Below are 18,256 nucleotides of genomic sequence, written 5' to 3' on the forward strand. Positions count from 1 at the left end.
ATTGAAATTAAGAGTAGGCGCCACTCCTAGTGACGACTTGCCCTCCAATTAAGGGTAGGCGCCATCTAGGGTGGCGCCCATGTACAAATTAGGGTACAAATGTGTCCATTTTTGATTTTTTTTTTGAAATAAAGGTTATTTTTGTAATTTTTTTTAAAAATTAATTATTTAAAAAAAAATTCTAATTTATATACAAAAGAGATATACATAATATATAATAATTTAATTTAAACTTATAAGTAATTGAATATCAATTAATAATAACGGATTGATAACGGATTCTCAAAATTTTCATTTGAAAAAATTAAAAAGTTTTCCTATCAATTGACATGACCAATCAAATCAAATGAATAGATTGTTTTTTAATTTAAAAATAAGAAAATAAAAAAAAATTCCAATAAAAAAATAGTAAAAATTATAGTTGCTAAGATTCGTTGAGGGATTGGTCCATTTGATTGCATGCTCAACTGAAGAAATATATTGTTAAGTTTTTAATTTAAAATAAATAAAAGAACAACGACATATGAAAAAGAAATAAAATTAAATGTTATCCTTGCTGCGATTTGAAGCGTGCGGCACGCTTATGAATTGTTGATTATTGGCCCTTAGTAGGGGTGTTTAATAATGGAAATCAAGAACTAGTAGAAGCTTTCCCAGAATTATTCTTTGAGTCAACTAAGCAAGATGGATAAATAGCAGAAATGGAAGAACGGAGTGAGGAAGGTTGGTCTTGGAATCCGGAATGAAATTCTGAGTTGAATCCAAAGTTACAGACTAAGTGGATGATATGTTTAACGAAATAGAAAAGATCAGATGTGATACCTTTGTTGGAGTATATGATTGAAAGGAGAATTATTCAACTTAGAAGAAATTGTGTACTCAATCGAAGTGCTGGTTTGGAAGTGGAGTATCATAGGTTCCAAATTTAATCTAAATTGTAATTTCTATGAGTTTTATGTAGCCCCCTTTAGATTGTCTTAAGAGGGGTTGATCACATTGTTGTTATTTCGTTTGTGATAAGATATAGCTAATACAAGTCACCAAAATAGAGTCTAAGAATTTTATGAACATTTCATTGTATAACTATTGAATTTTATACATTAAAAATCATGGAGCTAAAATATTCACTCCTCTGATAATCCAATCTAAAACTGTTGGATTGCCTAGAAAAATTCAGAAAAAGAATTGCCACTAAATGGTTTTATTGAGAGATTATGTTCAAGAGAGAAGATCTAGTTTTAATCAAGCGTCTAAATAAGTTCTCCAAACCAATCTCAACGCTTTCAATTGCATTCTCCAAAGCCTCTAATCGTTCATGTGCAGCCTGCAACTTTTCACCATTATTGGCATCACTTATAAGGCTGCTTAAAGCAGCTTCCACACACTGTAATTCATTGGCATGCTCTGAGTTGTCTTCACATGTTATAACACCCTTGTGAATCAATTTTGAAACCAACAACCATTTGGTAGCTTTTGACTTTGACGAAGGAACACTCAAAAATGACAAAATGAATTGAAAAACAGATAAATTCATTGTAATAACTTCCCTCAGCACTCTAATAACAGAAGAAAGGTGATGATCAAGTTCCAAATTTGGGGACAGCCCAAGTTTGGTATCCATATGCTTCAAAGATGTGATCAACTTGTTGACATTTTTCTTCATCTTTTTTGTGAAGAATTTGTATTCTGCCACACTTGATTCAACACTTGAATCTCCTTTTCTTCTTCTAAGAGAAGAATGAAGGACTTGAACGTTTTCCTTGATTTGCAACATGGTGTCTCTTGTGATGCCACAAACATCCAGAATTCTCATAGAACTGTCTAGCACCTCTTCAATGAATTTCTGACCTCTATGATGAGAAATGAGTAGTTGGGTGGATGGCATGTTGAGAAGATGTTGGAATGAAATATACAAATCATCAAGTAAGGAAAGAGCAATAAGAATAGAGGGTGATGTGGATGTGGATGTTACTTCCCAAGCCTTGAGTTTGTTCAATTCCTCAGATACTCTAATGGTGCTAGGATGAGATCTAGAAGGCAAACTAATTGAACGAACATGGTACTTGTTCGCCATCGCACTTAATCTTCTGTTTCTCTAAAATAGTTTAAGTTCAACTTTTTGGATGGTGTTACCAAGTTATTGATTCTTTGCTTATATAGGGGTTATTGTTGACGTTCATTCCTAGAGGTTTAGATTCAAAATAAAAGTGTAAAAGGAAGCACGAGTCAGTGATCACCGTGTGGGGCATGTGATAATGGCATGGGGGCACCCTTCCATTTCGGTTAATTTGTCGCATCAATGACTAACATTGGGCGGTGTTAAATAGATGGGATCATTGATTGATTTTGATTTTGGAATGCATTTATTGATTTTGGTTTTGGAATAAATATAAAAAAAATTAATTTAATTTTTATTTTTTTAAATGTATTCTTTACTCAAAATTGCATCCACTAACTTCTATTGTTGAAGAGAATTACAATAGAAAATAAAACTATTCTTCAAAAAATTTAACAATGCTTTATAATAATAACTTATTTTATTTTATTATATTTAATTCTATTATTTCTTTGCAAAAAATAAATTATATTTTAAACATATTTTAAATTCATTTTTTTTAATTTAACTATAGTTTTAATCTTTAAAAATAAATAAATAGAATATCACATACAAGATGAATTAAAAGAACCATTAAAATTTACTTTTATCATATATGTTTTAATTAATATTTTAAAAATTAGACTATGGATTAGTCTTGTAAAATTGTTAGTTGGGTAAATCATGTGTAAAATTGAATGGAAGAAGATTCCCTCGGCTTATGGAGAGTCTAACAGCTAAGGGCTGCTTGCTCCCTTGAATGGAGGTGAGCCCCCTTAGTTAGGGGTGAGTCACCACCACTTGCCATGTGTCTCTTGATTAGCTATGATGTCAGAAGAGGATGTCAAACATCAATAATTCTATCGGACATGCTTGCTTCTGTTTAATGTAAGTAATGACGACATGTTTTATTAGAAGATAAACATAAATGTCACGTGTTAGAAGTGTGCTGAGTTTATCAAAATTTTTAGGGAGTCTAAAAGGCTTCGCTGATGCTCTTATGATTTAAATTTCCTTATTAAGGCTTCCCTTTTTTACTTCCTTGCTCTATTTTTTCTTATGACTTCTACAAACCCTTCTTAGCAATTTGTCCAGTTTACCTACAAGCTTTTGATTCCCCGTTCTCAACCATCTCAGGTGCGAATTTTTTATTTTTCTTCTTTTTGTAGTATTTATGATTAGGGATTGTAACGAAAGGCTCAAAATAGGGTTTAGGTTAGTGTAAAGTTGTGGGATTTGAGGATTATAGTCATTCCATTGACGATTGTGATGGTGGTGGTGATTTTTTTTTGTTCTTTTGATTTTTGAAGAACAAAGAGAAAATGGATTTTATCTTTTTTTAACTTCCTATTTTAAGACAGTTTGCAAAGAAATACGCGTTCAAAACCATATTTCATCCAAAAATATACCTCGTGCATAGACACAGGTTTGTTACTAGTTATATATAAAATTAAGTGTTTTATTAATATTGTAATATGATCTTGTTCTTTTATACTTAATATTATTATGTTATATTAAGTTTTTAATAAATTTTTGAAACATTTACTTAATTAAGTTTAATTTCTCATAATTAGTTATATTAATTAATTAAATAAATTTTATGGATTGAAGGACTAAATTTTAAACTAGAAATCTTGTCAGTGAGTCAGAAGACATTTTTAATATTTTAATAATTATTTATATCAATAAAAGAGTTTTATTAATTTTTTATTTTTAGAAATCGAATATGCTCTATACCTAATTAACACTCTACGCTCATGCCTCGTTTTTTTATATTTATATGATACTAATTATTTGACTTTTTAAAGAAAAATTATTAGAAATTATTTTCTTTATCAATTAAATAATAATATTTATTAAATAACAATAATAATAATAATAATAATAATAATAATAATAATAATAATAATTATTATTATTATTTAGAATGTGCATTGTATAATTGGTTAATTTAAAAATCAATTTCGTCTTAAGTTTTCAGAAACTCTATGTGAATGTACTATGGTTTAAATGTGAAAAATAAATAGGATCCTATTTTATTATTGTTTATTTATAATTAATATTTTTTGAAGTATTTTTTAGTCACGACTTTATTGTGAATTTTTTTTGAAGTCCGTGCGGTGACTCACCTTATACACCCTAAAAACGATTTTATTAAAAGTCGCATTTATAAATAACAAACTTTTAAATTTTCTTACATAAAAAGAATACTTAAAATTTAAGTTTTTTTAAAGAATTTTGATAATGTTTTTTCAAATATGATTTTTGAAATGATAAGAAAAGTGTTTTGATATATTGGCTTTATTATCTATTGAAAAGAAAATATTAAATAAAATTAATTAAAATAATTTAATATTTACCTCCTAAAAATTCTAAATTAAAATATATTAATTTAAAATAAAAAATATTTTTATTATATTAAAATTTTGTCTTAGACCTCGGGATGTATTGAACGGGCTCCAGCTACATGTTCAAAAACAAATTTAAACTCAAAAATCTTTAATTTTGTTAAAAGAGATCTTGTACAACACTTAGAATCTGAATACTCTTAACTAATATCCTTAACTATATTTATTATTTCATCCGTTTCATAATGAGTGACTCATTTAAAATAAAAGAGTGTCCCAAAATTAATGATCAATTTCAATTTTCAATACATTTTTTCCAATTTTATCTTTTAATTAATATTATTTTCATCATTCCTAATACATGATAAATATAATTTAATAAAAATATTATTATTATTATTATTATTTTTTAATTATTAATCTGTGTAAAATAATCCACTAGATTACTCATTGTGAGATTAATATCTTATAGATATTCAAAATTGGACAATGTAGTACACTATGAAATGGGTTTGAGGCTTAATGTATACCTGGCATGTTCTCCGTGTGTTGGTAAACCAAAAGTTTCATTAGTCATCACATACTTTGTCTCCTCTTCATACCACATAACCTCTTCAATTCAAATATAAAATTGGTGTACACTATTAGATTGTCTCGTGAAGGTGCTTTGGAATGCAAAAATATCTTAAAGAAAGATTATTCAAAAGATTTGAGATCCAACAATAATTTAAGTTATTGACAACCTATATCGAATTTCAAGTTTAATATTATGTGCACGAGTGGCATACGTGATACTACATCTTTAGTGTCCTTTAGTTTGCTTTTAATATTGTCCTAATAATTACATTAAATATCTTTGCCAATTTTTTATTTTAATTTATCGAGATACGTAAGGGTGACACTTACATAGAATTGACGCGTGTGTATTAATATAATATTTTTAAGGCACCTCATTTAATGGTCCCTATTAGAGAAACTCATATAGTGAAGTTCACCTAAACTCGCTTCAAAGAATTAGGGATATATTAATATAAAGTTTTTGTTATTAATGGATTTTTAGTAGAAGAAAAGTGAATGAAATTACCTCTATTGAAATCTAAGAAAGAAAATTAAAAGGAGTCCATGAGATTAAGCAAGAAGTGTTTTTTTTCCACTTTTTGAGAGGTTTAATGAAGCCTTGACGAACACATCTGTTACAAGATTTTTAGATTAGAAATATTGATGAGAGTTTAATGTAAATTTTATTTCATGATCGTTAGAGGAAGAAATTACAAGAATTGTTTGATATTGCGAGAGTTCGAAGAATTCAGGTCGAGATGGTGTTAACTTCAATTTTATTAAAGAATTTTAAATTTTGATTAATGATCATTTACTGCAAATTTCATTTAAATGGCCATATTGAACGAAGCTAATTGTTTTTGTATAACTCTATTTCTGAAGAAAGATAATTTAGTGAACTTAAGTGACTATGAAGCAAAGTTACTTCAAAAAAATTTAAAGAATCGATATATGAATATGCTATGATACAATATTGATATTTATTAAAGGAATATTCAGAATTATTTATTTTAAAAGTTAAATAAATTTTTTTTATGATATGTCGGCGATACGCCTCCAATACCTCACAAACATGTGATTTTTAAATTTTCAAGAATGTTTTTTTTAATAACTCTTTATTTCTTTTTAAGTTATCATTCTTTAATCTTCTATTTAATTTCTTTTATTATTTTTTAAGAATAGTTTCATTTCTCATAATTTCTTAAAGTTAATTTTTAATATTTTAAATTTAATATATATTAATTACAAATTAATATTTTAAATTTTATATATATTAATTATTACTTCTTTTTTTAAGCATCGTTACTTCTATTTTTAAGAAAAGGTTTAGTTTCAATAATACCTATTTTTATCTAAAATGTTACTTTTTCATTCGTACCAGCTCCACCATTGTTTATCCTTTCACAATTTTTCAATAAAAAATCATGTTATTATAATAAATTATTATTTTAATATTTTCTAAAAATATAATAATATATTAAAAATTTTGCTATGAATTTGATTCTGTTAAACTATGATTTATCTAAATATATGATAAAAAAGAATAATATATATACTAAAATATTTTTATATTGTTAATCAATCAGCGAGGAACATGTATCTTCTGTGTATTTTCTCTCTTTCTTCAAGGCATATTAAATACTACTTTGTCCCAATTTTACAACCAGAGTGACATACTTGTCGTGCACATTGATAGCCAGTTTTGGTTCAGCCAAGATTTTCCTTTTTTGATTGTTGGAAACTTGTCCTCACGGATATCTCTTTAGAACCAAATTGCTAAATTTGAAGAGCTAGGCAACGGTTTTGTGTAAAGTTTCTTACAATGGAAAACTTCCTTTTTCATGTTTTGCTTTGGTGTCAAGTTGAGACAAACCAATTTTGACATGAATTCATAGTATTTGAGTTATTTTTAAATTTTCACATTTTGTCATATTTGGCATGGTATAACATCTTTTCTTATCATTTTCATTTATCTCAATTACTAAAATCACAAATATCAAAACTATAACATGATTTAGACAAACCAATACACATTCCTATAATCCAACCCACGATTTTTTTTTTAAAATAACCAAATTTTTCAATTTTTTTTCGAAAATAACCAATTTTTTAAAAAAAAAACCAAAAAAAACCAAATTTGTAAAGGGTGCACCAGATGATTTGGCGCACCCCCAAGTTTGTAAGAGGAGGCGCCAGAAGCATTGACGCACATGCATTGGGCCTCATGAGGAGGCGCCAATGCTTGTGGCGCCTGCATTGACCCTCATGAGGAGGCGCTAATGCCTCTGGCGCCTGAGTGTGTTTTGTATGGTGGACGCCAATTCAACTGGCGCCCACATATTTTGTCGAATAGATGTTCCGTCTCTATAAATACCACGTCTTGCATACAATTATTTTCACTCAAATTCATCTCCTAGTCTAGCTCAAACATCAATTTCAATTTTCTTTGTTTCAACAATGTCTACATACATTCAGAAACGAAATGCTGATGTAATATTTTCTGTCGTTGCGGCTCCGATACAGGTTCGACTTTGGAACACAGATACGTTTCAACGTCTTAATCGGACGTTGTACAGTTGGTTAGAGGGAGAAATTGGAGAGGGTGAACGGATTAGAAGAATACAATGGTTTGTGTCCACATTCAACCAACACAGAGAAGTGCGCGAATGGGTGGATATTAAGACCGACCAAGACGCTCGTAGGATGATGCATTACATGTTCAAAATTGTTTTGATGGTTGTAATCGCATAGTTTTTGTATTCTAGTTATTTTAATTGTTTGTGTTATTTTTTATGAACAACTGTCTTTTCGTCACAGACGTCTACTATGAAGTAAATTTAGTTTTCCATATATTGCAACAGAGGTGCTTTGAAATAAATTTAGTTTTCCATATATAGCAACAGAGGTACATCTAAATTTATGCCAGTATAGTATTGTTAGACGACGAAACTGAGGGAGACACATCCGGTCAAGCAAGGGGGCAAGGTATAAATTTAAAATATCTTAAACAATATTATGTCAGTATAGTATTGTCCGACGATTCAACCGAGTATGAGAAAATAATAAAAGTTCGGTGTTATATTATGATTTTATTTGGTAACTTTTTTTCCAGAAAGTACAGGTAATTCTATGAATATAATGTATTTACCTTTATTACGTAACATTAATAAGTTAACATTTATAGTTGGGGTTCAGCTGTGTTGACCCATCTATATAGTACAATGTGTAGAACTGCAAAAAAGAATACATGTACTTTTTTTTCATGTGCTTATTTGCTTCAAGCTTGGGGGTGGTCTAGAATGCCGTCGCTCGCCCCGATAAATGAGCGCCCATTCGTGTTCCCCTTTGCAACCAAGTAAGTCTAACACTTTATCATTCACCATTTACTCAATTATATTTATTATTTATGAAATTCTGGTATCAGATATAAGATGTCGAAGGTGATGTTACGACACTAATATCTGTTAATACACAATGGAAATATAAACAGAATTGTAAAGCAAATCACACAAGCAATTGTTAACCCAGTTCGGTGCAACTCACCTACGTCTGGGGGCTACCAAGCCAGGAAGGAAATTCACTATAATAGAATTAGTTCAAAGACTATCCGTACACTTCAACAAGTTACAGTCTTTCTCACCTAATCTCTACTCGTGCAACTTATACCTAAGCACTCTTAGATATGAGAACCCACTCACTTCCCTTACAATCACACACCCGTGATTTTAAACAACAATCCTTGTGAAAAGAAAATACTTTTCAATTACAAAACTCTTGATTTTACTTCACAGTTTCAATCAAGAAGACACACTCTTGATCTTGCTTCACAACTTTGATCAAGAAGACAAATCAGTCCAATTCAATCATCAATGGATGACTTGAATGACCTACAGACACAAACCCTAGCTCTCTCTCTAAATTTCGCTCAGTCTTGGTTGTGTGTTCAAACAGGTTTTCTAATCCCTTTTTTATAGAAGCAATCTGCTGGGCTTGGATATCTTGAAAACCCTAAATATATTTTCCAATCAAATCTTTTTATAACAGCTGTATAGATCTCCTTGGAAAATAATCAAATCTGGTTGAAATCCCTGATTGAATGCGCCAGCTAGCCATATCTTCAATCAACCAATGATTGCCAATACTTGTGCAATCACAAAACACCAGACATTCATACTGAATGTTCTGTGTACAGGATGTCATGACATCCTAGAAAAATCCTACATAATCTAATTTCCTTTTATAGCAGGTACAGCCATATCAGATACCATGACATTGTGTATGTCATCTGAAACAATCCTGCATGAACATGTCTTCCATATAAGCTCCAGCAGGTACAACCAATATCAGAAGCCTTCTCATTGTATGTGGCATTCTGAAACAATCCTGCTTGCACATGTTCTTTAACTCCAACAGGTACATAGGATATCTCATGTTAAGACATCACACATGACATCTTGTGAACACTCTTTGTTTTTCCAAAATTGCTGCCAACACTTAGAATCAACAAACTCCCCCTTTGGCAAATTTTGGCTAAAACATATATCTGTCCTTTTTGTTCACAAGGCAAACTATCAGCAGTTAAACAACATAACAGAAGTTTAATCAGCAACAGAAGCAAAACAATTACTAGCTATGGCTACTAGTAATACACACATGCACAAGGGTACTTCTCCTCCCCCTAAATCTGTGTAACAATCAACAGAATTACTAGTTATGGATGCAACTAGTAAGACACACAAATGCACAATGCACCAGGGTACTTCTTCTCCCCCTAAATCTGTGCATGCACCAAATATAACAGCTACTGTAACTCCAGCACCTGTACCAGCCAGAATGTCATACTGACATCTGCTTCAACATCAGCACCTGTGCACCTCTTTCAATAATAGCTGTACTTCTGTTCAGCCACATCCAACTTCCATATCAAGCACTTCTCCCCCTTTTTAGTCAAAATTGACCAAAGGTGACCAATCAGACAAAATAAATGTCTATTAGCCTAGCAGAGAAAGTTAAAATTGATGTTATAACATTAAGCATGTTAAAACATAATATTCAGGAAGTACACAACATCATTAAACACAGCTGTGATAGTTGGAATATTGAACAAATCCAAGGAACTCATTAAGAGCCCTAAATATTACATAACAGGCATCAAGAGGACTGCCACAAAATACAAAAACAAAAACCAATCAAGACAACAACCTTCCAAACAGCAGCCCAGCTTCCACCACACCTTCCAGTCTTCAATTCAGGCAGGAACCATTAGTCAGAAGAAGAAGTATCACCTTCACCTTCATCTTCATCTTCACCTGCACCTTCAGAGTCTTCTGAGCTTTCAGAACTGATTTGGGATCTTGTATTTGAGTCCTTTCCAGCCTTTTCTATGTCTTCCTTTTCCAGGGTACATATGAGAACTTCTAACGCTTCTTTTCTGGCCTTGGCCACCCTTATACCATTGTCTAATTCTTTGCAGGTCTCTTTTAGTTGGTCAATCAGGCTTCCTTTAGATGTAGACTCCCTTCTGGCAGATGTCATGACATCATTGACATGACTTCCCTCAAACAGCTTGTAATGAATGGACAGAGGGGATTTTCTCCTGCTTGGAATGTCACTTGTGCTCAGAATCCCTGGTTGTTGGCTCAGGATAATGCCACAAATAAGGGAGGGGAAGGCAATGGGTAACTTCACAACATTTGTAGAAGCATGTCTAATGGTTTGTTCAAATATGAACTTGCCAAAATCATAGTTAACCCGTGTTCCAATAGCATGAATGATTCTTCCAAGATTGATGGAGATAGTAGAAGCATGATTAGTAGGAATCCAATTAGCTGAGCCAATCTTGTGCAGGATGGCATATTTAACACTGAGCTTTCCAGCTGATAATTAATTTCTACTAGGCCATTCCTTAACTTGGCCCGCAGTGATAACCCTACAGACCTCATTGTCTGTGGTTTCTAGGTCTACTCCTCCATCCATTCCTCTTCCTAGGAACTTGTTGATGACACTTGGTGAGAATTTCACACATTTGCCTCTTACAAATACCTTGCAAAACTCCCTGCTGTTCTTATCATGAATATCCTCAGGGATATTAACAATAAACTCTTTTACCAGCCCCTCATAGCATTGGGGTAGGGTCACCACAGTCTTCATGAGTCAAGCATTCTTGATCAGCTCAATTATCTCCTTTACTTCTATAGCTTCTTGTCCAAGCTCTCTTTCAATGGCTACTCTTCTCTGAATGACATATTTCCATTTTGCTGCTCCATCTTTCATGTGAAAGGAGATTTTGTCAAGATGTACACCAGTAGCAGCAACAGTCTTTCCAGGAGATTTCTGACCAACCTGCCTTTTTGCAGGGAAGATGTCTGGGACATCGTATTTAACATTCTCCTCAGAATCATAGCTGTCTCTTTCTTTTCTTTTTCCAAACTCAACCTTGCTCCAGGGTTTTTAGGGTCCTACTCCTGCAGTCTTTTTCACTCTAGCAGCTCTCATTTTAGCCATACTTTTTCCTTTCTTAGTTCTCAGTTTCTCAACTACGCTAGGTTTAACCAGATGAACCAAAGGATCATCCCCTCCTTCGGTGCTTTCTTCCTCCAGATCAATAATATTTTCTTGAGGCACATTTTGTTTCTTGCTAGGTAGGGTTTTACCTAGAGAGAAAAGCCCTTCAGTAGCCACCTCCTTTTCTAATCTATATGAATCATCATCTTTATCTGCATGGGGTTCTCCCTCAGGGGAGGGTTCCCTTCTGGACAGAGGGGTAGAAACTCCTTCAACTTTATGTCCTTCACTCAGAATTCTCGTAACCAGTCTCCTTATATCACGATCGGTGGTACATGTCTTTAGGAAGAGAGGAGTTACCAGAGGTATTACCTTGCTTATCTCCAGCCTTGGAGGAAGTACCAGTGGTGTCGCCCGATATCATGCACAAAGGAGTGACGTCCATTATGTCTTCATCTACAAACTCCATAGAAGGAGTCTTTGCATGTTGGGAGGATTTGGTACCAGATGATGATGGATGTTGAGACATGTTGTAGGACTTTTGAGGAAGGTTTATTTGCCCTAGCTGAGCTTTTCTTAGAAGTTGAATGGAAATGGCAGTTGCTGAGTTTAGGTAGCGTGTGCTAAGGGAATAGATACTATTTTCAAAACTTGGGAATGATTTATCATTAATGGGGCTCTTTCTTATAAAAGGGCAGACATTATTTTTATTTCTTTTATTTTTTCTTTTTAATTGCCATAATTTCTCAAGAGTCCAAATCTCTAATTTTCCTCCCTCATATTCAGTTTTACCCAAATTTCTTGCAAGCTTCTCTGCTAGTTCCAGTTCAAGCTTTTGACTTCTGAATTTGTCTTCCACAAATTTTCTAATGGAGTGATAATAGCTAGAGCAGTACTTTGTCCATCTGTGTTGAGTCTGATTTTTAGACCTGGCTTCAGCATTCAGGAAGTCATAATATAATGTTATGACATCGTGCATGACATTGTATGCAATCAGTAATAGGTTCATCCAACCTAGTTGAGCCCTACTGCTATCATCTTCTGTACCTTTCACAGGTGTCATCCAAATCTTCTCAATATTGTCCTTGGCCTTTTTGCACAGAGTCCTTTGTGGCTTAGTCCCAACAGTTCCATTCTCCCTGTGACTGGTCAAATGTCCACCTGTTTGGTCTAATCTCTCAGGTTTTTGAGCCATCATAACCTTTTCTCCTCTGAGCTTCTGGTGTGACATCTTTGTATGACATTTTCCCCAGCCTTGTTTTGCATCACTCTTGAGAGTATTTGTTCTCAACCAATACTTTAAGGGACAATCCAGTTGAGAGCTCCATATGTAGCAATTGTCTTTGGTCCTGATTCCTCTCATAATTACTTCACTCTTTATGTCCAGGATTAGACATTCAGTCTTGGTGAAGTTAACATTCAGACCTTGATCGCATAGTTGGCTGATGCTTATGAGGTTTGCAGTTAAGCCTCTGACTAGTAGAACTTTGTCAAGTCTAGGTACTCCAACGCAATCAAGCTTACCTATTCCCTTGATTTCACCTTTTGCTCCATTTCCAAAGGTTGCATGACTTATAGTATGGTGATGCAGATCAGTTAGCAGGTCTTGGTTTCCAGTCATGTGTCTGGAGCATCCACGATCAAAGTACCATTCTTCTTTGGCTGGGATTCTGAGGGAAATGTGAGCTATCAGACTTGTGACATTTGTCTTAGGGACCCATTGCTTTTTGATGATAGGCATGTGATGTTTGGATCTGAATTGATGGTGATCCTGATGATGAGCAGACCTAGGATAGCCATACAGTTTATAGCAGAAAGGCTTTAGATGACCAAATTTCCCATAGTAATGGCATCTCCATCTTTGGTGTTTTCCTTTCAACTGTTTTCTCCATTGGTGCTGTGACATATAATGTGACATCACATTTTGTTGAATGCACTTAAGTTTGGCTTGAGGTTTGACATCAATGTCATTGCTCTCAGGTTTTGAGTTATTATACCCAATGCCAGATTTGTCTCCTGTTATTTGTCCAGTTTGAAGAATCTTGTCTAAGGAGTCAGACCCATTGCTTAACATCCTTACATACTTGGTCATCTCTTCTAATTTAGAATTTTGAAACATGACTTCAGTCTTCAATTTTGAGATGGTTTTTGCATGGTCTGCCTTCTCACTTTCCAGCTGTGCTATCTTCTGATTTTCAGCTTGTGGATTTTTGTCTAGCTTGGCATTCAGAACCACTGCTTCTGTTTGTAACTTGGAGATGGTTTCCAAGTACTCTATCTTCTCGTTCTCAAGTTGAGTAATTTCCTTCTTCTGGATATCAACCTGTTTGCACAGCTCTACACTTTTGTGACACAACTTTTTGTAGGTAGAGGCCAATTCTTCAAAGGTAACTTCATCATCACTTGAGTCTTCATCAGACCCCCATCTTCCTGTCAAAGCAGTCACAAGATTTGCAGCCTCTTCAGTATCACTCTCATCAGACCATGTGGCAGCAAGACTCATCTTCTGCTTCTTGAGGTAGGTACCACATTCAGTCTTGATGTGTCATTGTAGTTAGGACGTTGGGGTTGGGTGAATTGGGAGCAAATGATGACACATCTGTCAAATACCACCGGAACTTCCGCCGGACCTTCCAACCAGCCATCGCTCGATCAAGTCAGCACCCAAAGACCACAAACACCTCAAGAAAATCGTGGGAGACCTCGGAGACAAACTAACGCACCGGGATGTGGAACCGGGGGACGTTATAATCGGGCGGGTCATTAGGTTTTTGGTCTTTCCAATGTAACCAATTATTACATATTTAATGATATTATTTTTTTCATTATTATTTCTTATGTATTGAATAATAAATATTAAATATTAAAAATAAAAATAAAAAATTAAATAACTAAAAAAATTAAAATAAAAAAAATACTAGGACGAGGTGTATGCGCCAGATGAATTGGCGCATACACCTACCATGCGTCAGAGGCATTGACGCCTCCTCATGAGGGCCAAATGCAGGCGCCACAAGCATTGGCGCCTCCTCATGAGGCCCAATGCATGTGCGCCAATGCTTCTGACGCCTCCTCTTACTGGTATGGGGGTGCGCCAATTCATCTGGCGCATCTCTTACCAAACTTGGTTATTTTGGTATTTTTTTCGATTTTTTTTGAAAAATTTGGTTGTTTTGAAAAAAAATTCCCAACCCACACATGTTAAATTTAGAATTTTGAAAAGAATGAGAAAAGGAGAAAAATGTTCATACATTTTCCTTTGAATGAGATGAGACAAGAGAGATGGAAATGAACTTTAACTAAGAGATAAATCAAATATGAATTTTATGTTTGTGTACTATCCTTTTATTAGAGCAATATTTTAAGTGTAGGGTTTATAACTCTCATTTTCGCTTCAAAAGATAGAGTATTTTTTTAAATATTTTGAGTAAAAATGACTTACTGATTCTTTTAAGAAAAATGGGTCTGCACTAAATTCGATGGGTGAATGCATTTTTGCTTGGAAAATTTTGTTCTAGGGGAACCTAATTATTTGGAAAAATCAGTTCTCGACTAGCGAATTTCAGTTAGTTTCCAATTCTTTGATGCTCATCAGTCGAGTCGTTGTAGTGTTTTAAAATAGAAAAACAAAATGAACTTTCTTATAAAAATTTAAATGATTGGATTGCCTCCCAACAAATGTTTATTTAACCTTATTAAATAAAAACTTCTCTTTATCCTTCTCTTTTTCTCATATGTTTTCTTCGGTTGACATAATGTTCTGATCCATGGCATGTCACATTCAATGTGAAGAAAATATTTTCAAATAATATTGCACTAGTTTTTGTTGATAGTTAATGTAATTCACCTTTCCATTAGAAGGACAAAAATAGTCAGTCGAATGATTGTTAACACATAGCTCACAATATAACACATATTTATGTCTTTAAGTGTTATTTTCATTTCTTGGAACATTTTTGGAAGATTGGATATTTTCTTTGATATGTATTCCTTGGTATGAGTCAACAACCTTCTTTTACCTATCATAGGCTCATTGATACTTGATCAAAACATTGTAGAATTTTTTTTGCAAGCAAACATGTTAGGACAAACAAGAAAAAAAAACGAAAGTTATATATACAATACAAACAACTTAAAATGATAAAAATTAGAAATAAGCTACTAATATTTAAATGTTAGTCCTCGACAACGATACAATTTTGTTGATGTTCATGCAAAGAACAATAGTTAAATAACTTTTTGATGTTGGTCTAAAAGAGCCACATTAGGTGACTTCATCGTATAAAATTGAGTATACCTATTCGGTTTGAAGTATACTCCTATTTATGCTAATTTCCATGGCCTGGTATGAGATGAGAGTCATAAATGTGGTTTAATATTCATGAAGATCCATAATAGCTACTTAATTGATCACTATTCAAGAGACATGTCTGGATATGCTAACGTCACATAATAAGTGTTAGTAAATTATGGTCTTCTATATGCCACCCCTGAGGCGGCCTGAACCACGCCTAATCTTGGAAGTGAGTCATGTCTGATTTGATCTTAGACATGACCAGTCGAAATTGGGTTACCTACCGATTTCAAGATGTACATAGTCTCCCAAGCATGAGGCTTGGAGGAGTGAAATTCTTAAGAGAGAAACTGTCTGGATTGTTCTGACCATATTACTCGTCAAGCGCTTAATTATAATCATTGTGATATCCCAGGATGTACACAGTCCCATAATCATGAGGTCTGGAAGGGAAAAATGTTTAAAAGCGAAACTACCCAGATTGATTCAACCATGTTACTTCATGAAAACAATGGATATGGTCCTTATGATTCCCTATATATACACAATCTCCCAAGCATTTGGCCTAGAAGTGTGAAATGCTTAAGAGTGTAATTTCCTGAACCGATTCAACCTTGTTACGTCAGGCAAACTATTGATACATTAATAGTGATTCCTAGCGTGTTGTATGCTCGCAGGCAACGAAAACACCAAAAGTTTTGTAACAAAGACATTTGGAGGGGCTTTGTAGCGGTAAATTCATGACCATCAAGCTATGGATAAACTTGACGTCAATAACACCAGAGTCGTCGCCGCGCTTTTATTGTTTCCAAAGGAAAAGGGCAAAAGTACAAACAAAACCCAAAGATAAGAAGTTTTCAAATCAAAACTAATAAAATGTCAGAGATTACAAGTAAGGGGGTTGGTTACACAGAGGGAAGGTGTTAGCACGCAAAGGTGAAGGTAGAGAAAAACAAGAAAGGGGGGATTTGAATTATTTTCACAGATAATTAAAAACTTTTGCAAATAAAACACACACGAAAGATAAGGCTATCAACACAAACGTTTATCCTGGTTAGCTTGAAATTCAAAGCTACTCTAGTCCACCCGGCCAAGGTGATTTCTCCTTCAACAAGGACTTAATTCACTAATCTTGAAGGATTACAACAAAAAGCGTCTAAAGAATAAATATATCTTAGCCCTCTCAAGTTTACAGACTTCACAAGTCACTTTAGGAAATATTCAACAACTATTTGAAAATACAATGAAGTGTTTAGTTCTTCTAGGTAAGCAATAGTAACACAATATAAGAACTAAAATGTTTCACCCTTAGAGAAACAACTCGTGTGAACATATTTAAACAAGAATGAAAGAGATTATAGAATTTTTGATTGCAGTGTTCTTGTGTGTATTCTTCGTGTCATGTATGATGATGATTCTGCCTTTATATAGTGATTTGAACAAGAGATCGTTAGCTGACGTAATCATGAATATCTTGCCAATGATGGACTTTTAATGTCATTAATCTCGTTGTCCTTTCCATAGCAATTTTGGAGAGTGTTTAGTCTCTTCCAAATATAGATTCATACCAAAAGTAGAAAACTTCGTAGCTAAGTCCTTGTGTTTGACCTTGGGTCAGAGTACGTGAAGTTCAGATGTTCTTGTTCAGCGTGTATACTTCAGATAGTTGCTGAGAGAAGATTTACTTCAGAAGTTATTATATGGTTTTCTATAGAGCCTTCTTTAAAGTATAAATCATCAGATCAGTTGTATGGAACTCTTCAGATTCAGAGTCCGTCAGATTTTGTAAGCTTTGTTTTCTTTGGAGTCAGAGCCTCTGCTTCAGTTTATTCTAAGTTGTCTATTCTGGACTTGCATGATGTCAAATGTTTTTCTATCTGATCCTTTTTCTGTTAGAGTAATGCACACTTAGATAAATTTGTTAGGGTACTAATTTGTTTCATCCTTTATTATCATCAAAACCTTAGAGATGAATTGTAGACACAAAATCTTGTTCTAACAATCCCCCCCTTTTTTATGATGACAAAAAAACCTCAGACTGATGATGAAACAATGATACTTCATAAAAATTTAAAGGAGTTATCTCAGAGTCAGATGTGTGAGGACTCCCCCTGAGATAGATCATAAGAAGTTTTAGATGTTCTTACCAGATCTCCTTACGTAGTATAGTTTATTTTTAACTTAGATACTTCCCGCAGAGCTTAGGATTTCATAATGAGAGTTTTAAATATGCGTAGTGCAGCAAAAGGCTTAGATATTATTTCATCAGAGCTGTTTTTATTCTCCCCCTTTTTGTCAGACTCAAAAAGACTTAGTAAATAGAGTAGGCAAAACATAATTCATATATGAAAGAGAAGCACATATAAGATGACAAAACATAAAGCACAAAGGGAAAAACACTTATAGAAGACATGAAAGATAACAACGTAGAGAAAACAACAAGAAAATCCTAAGTGC

The 18,256-nt window shown here is 33.5% G+C and overlaps 1 protein-coding gene across 1 annotated transcript; it reads right to left on the minus strand.

The window, feature by feature from the left end:
* Window positions 1-1,046: 1,046 nt before the first annotated feature.
* Window positions 1,047-2,294, minus strand: LOC127074759 (uncharacterized). The gene has a single exon (XM_051016106.1). It carries the CDS (start codon window positions 2,072-2,074, stop codon window positions 1,202-1,204), a length of 873 nt encoding a protein of 290 aa, XP_050872063.1. The 5' UTR covers window positions 2,075-2,294; the 3' UTR covers window positions 1,047-1,201.
* Window positions 2,295-18,256: the final 15,962 nt, after the last annotated feature.

This window comes from Lathyrus oleraceus, chromosome 4, assembly GCF_024323335.1.
Source record: "Lathyrus oleraceus cultivar Zhongwan6 chromosome 4, CAAS_Psat_ZW6_1.0, whole genome shotgun sequence".
NCBI lineage: Eukaryota > Viridiplantae > Streptophyta > Magnoliopsida > Fabales > Fabaceae > Lathyrus > Lathyrus oleraceus.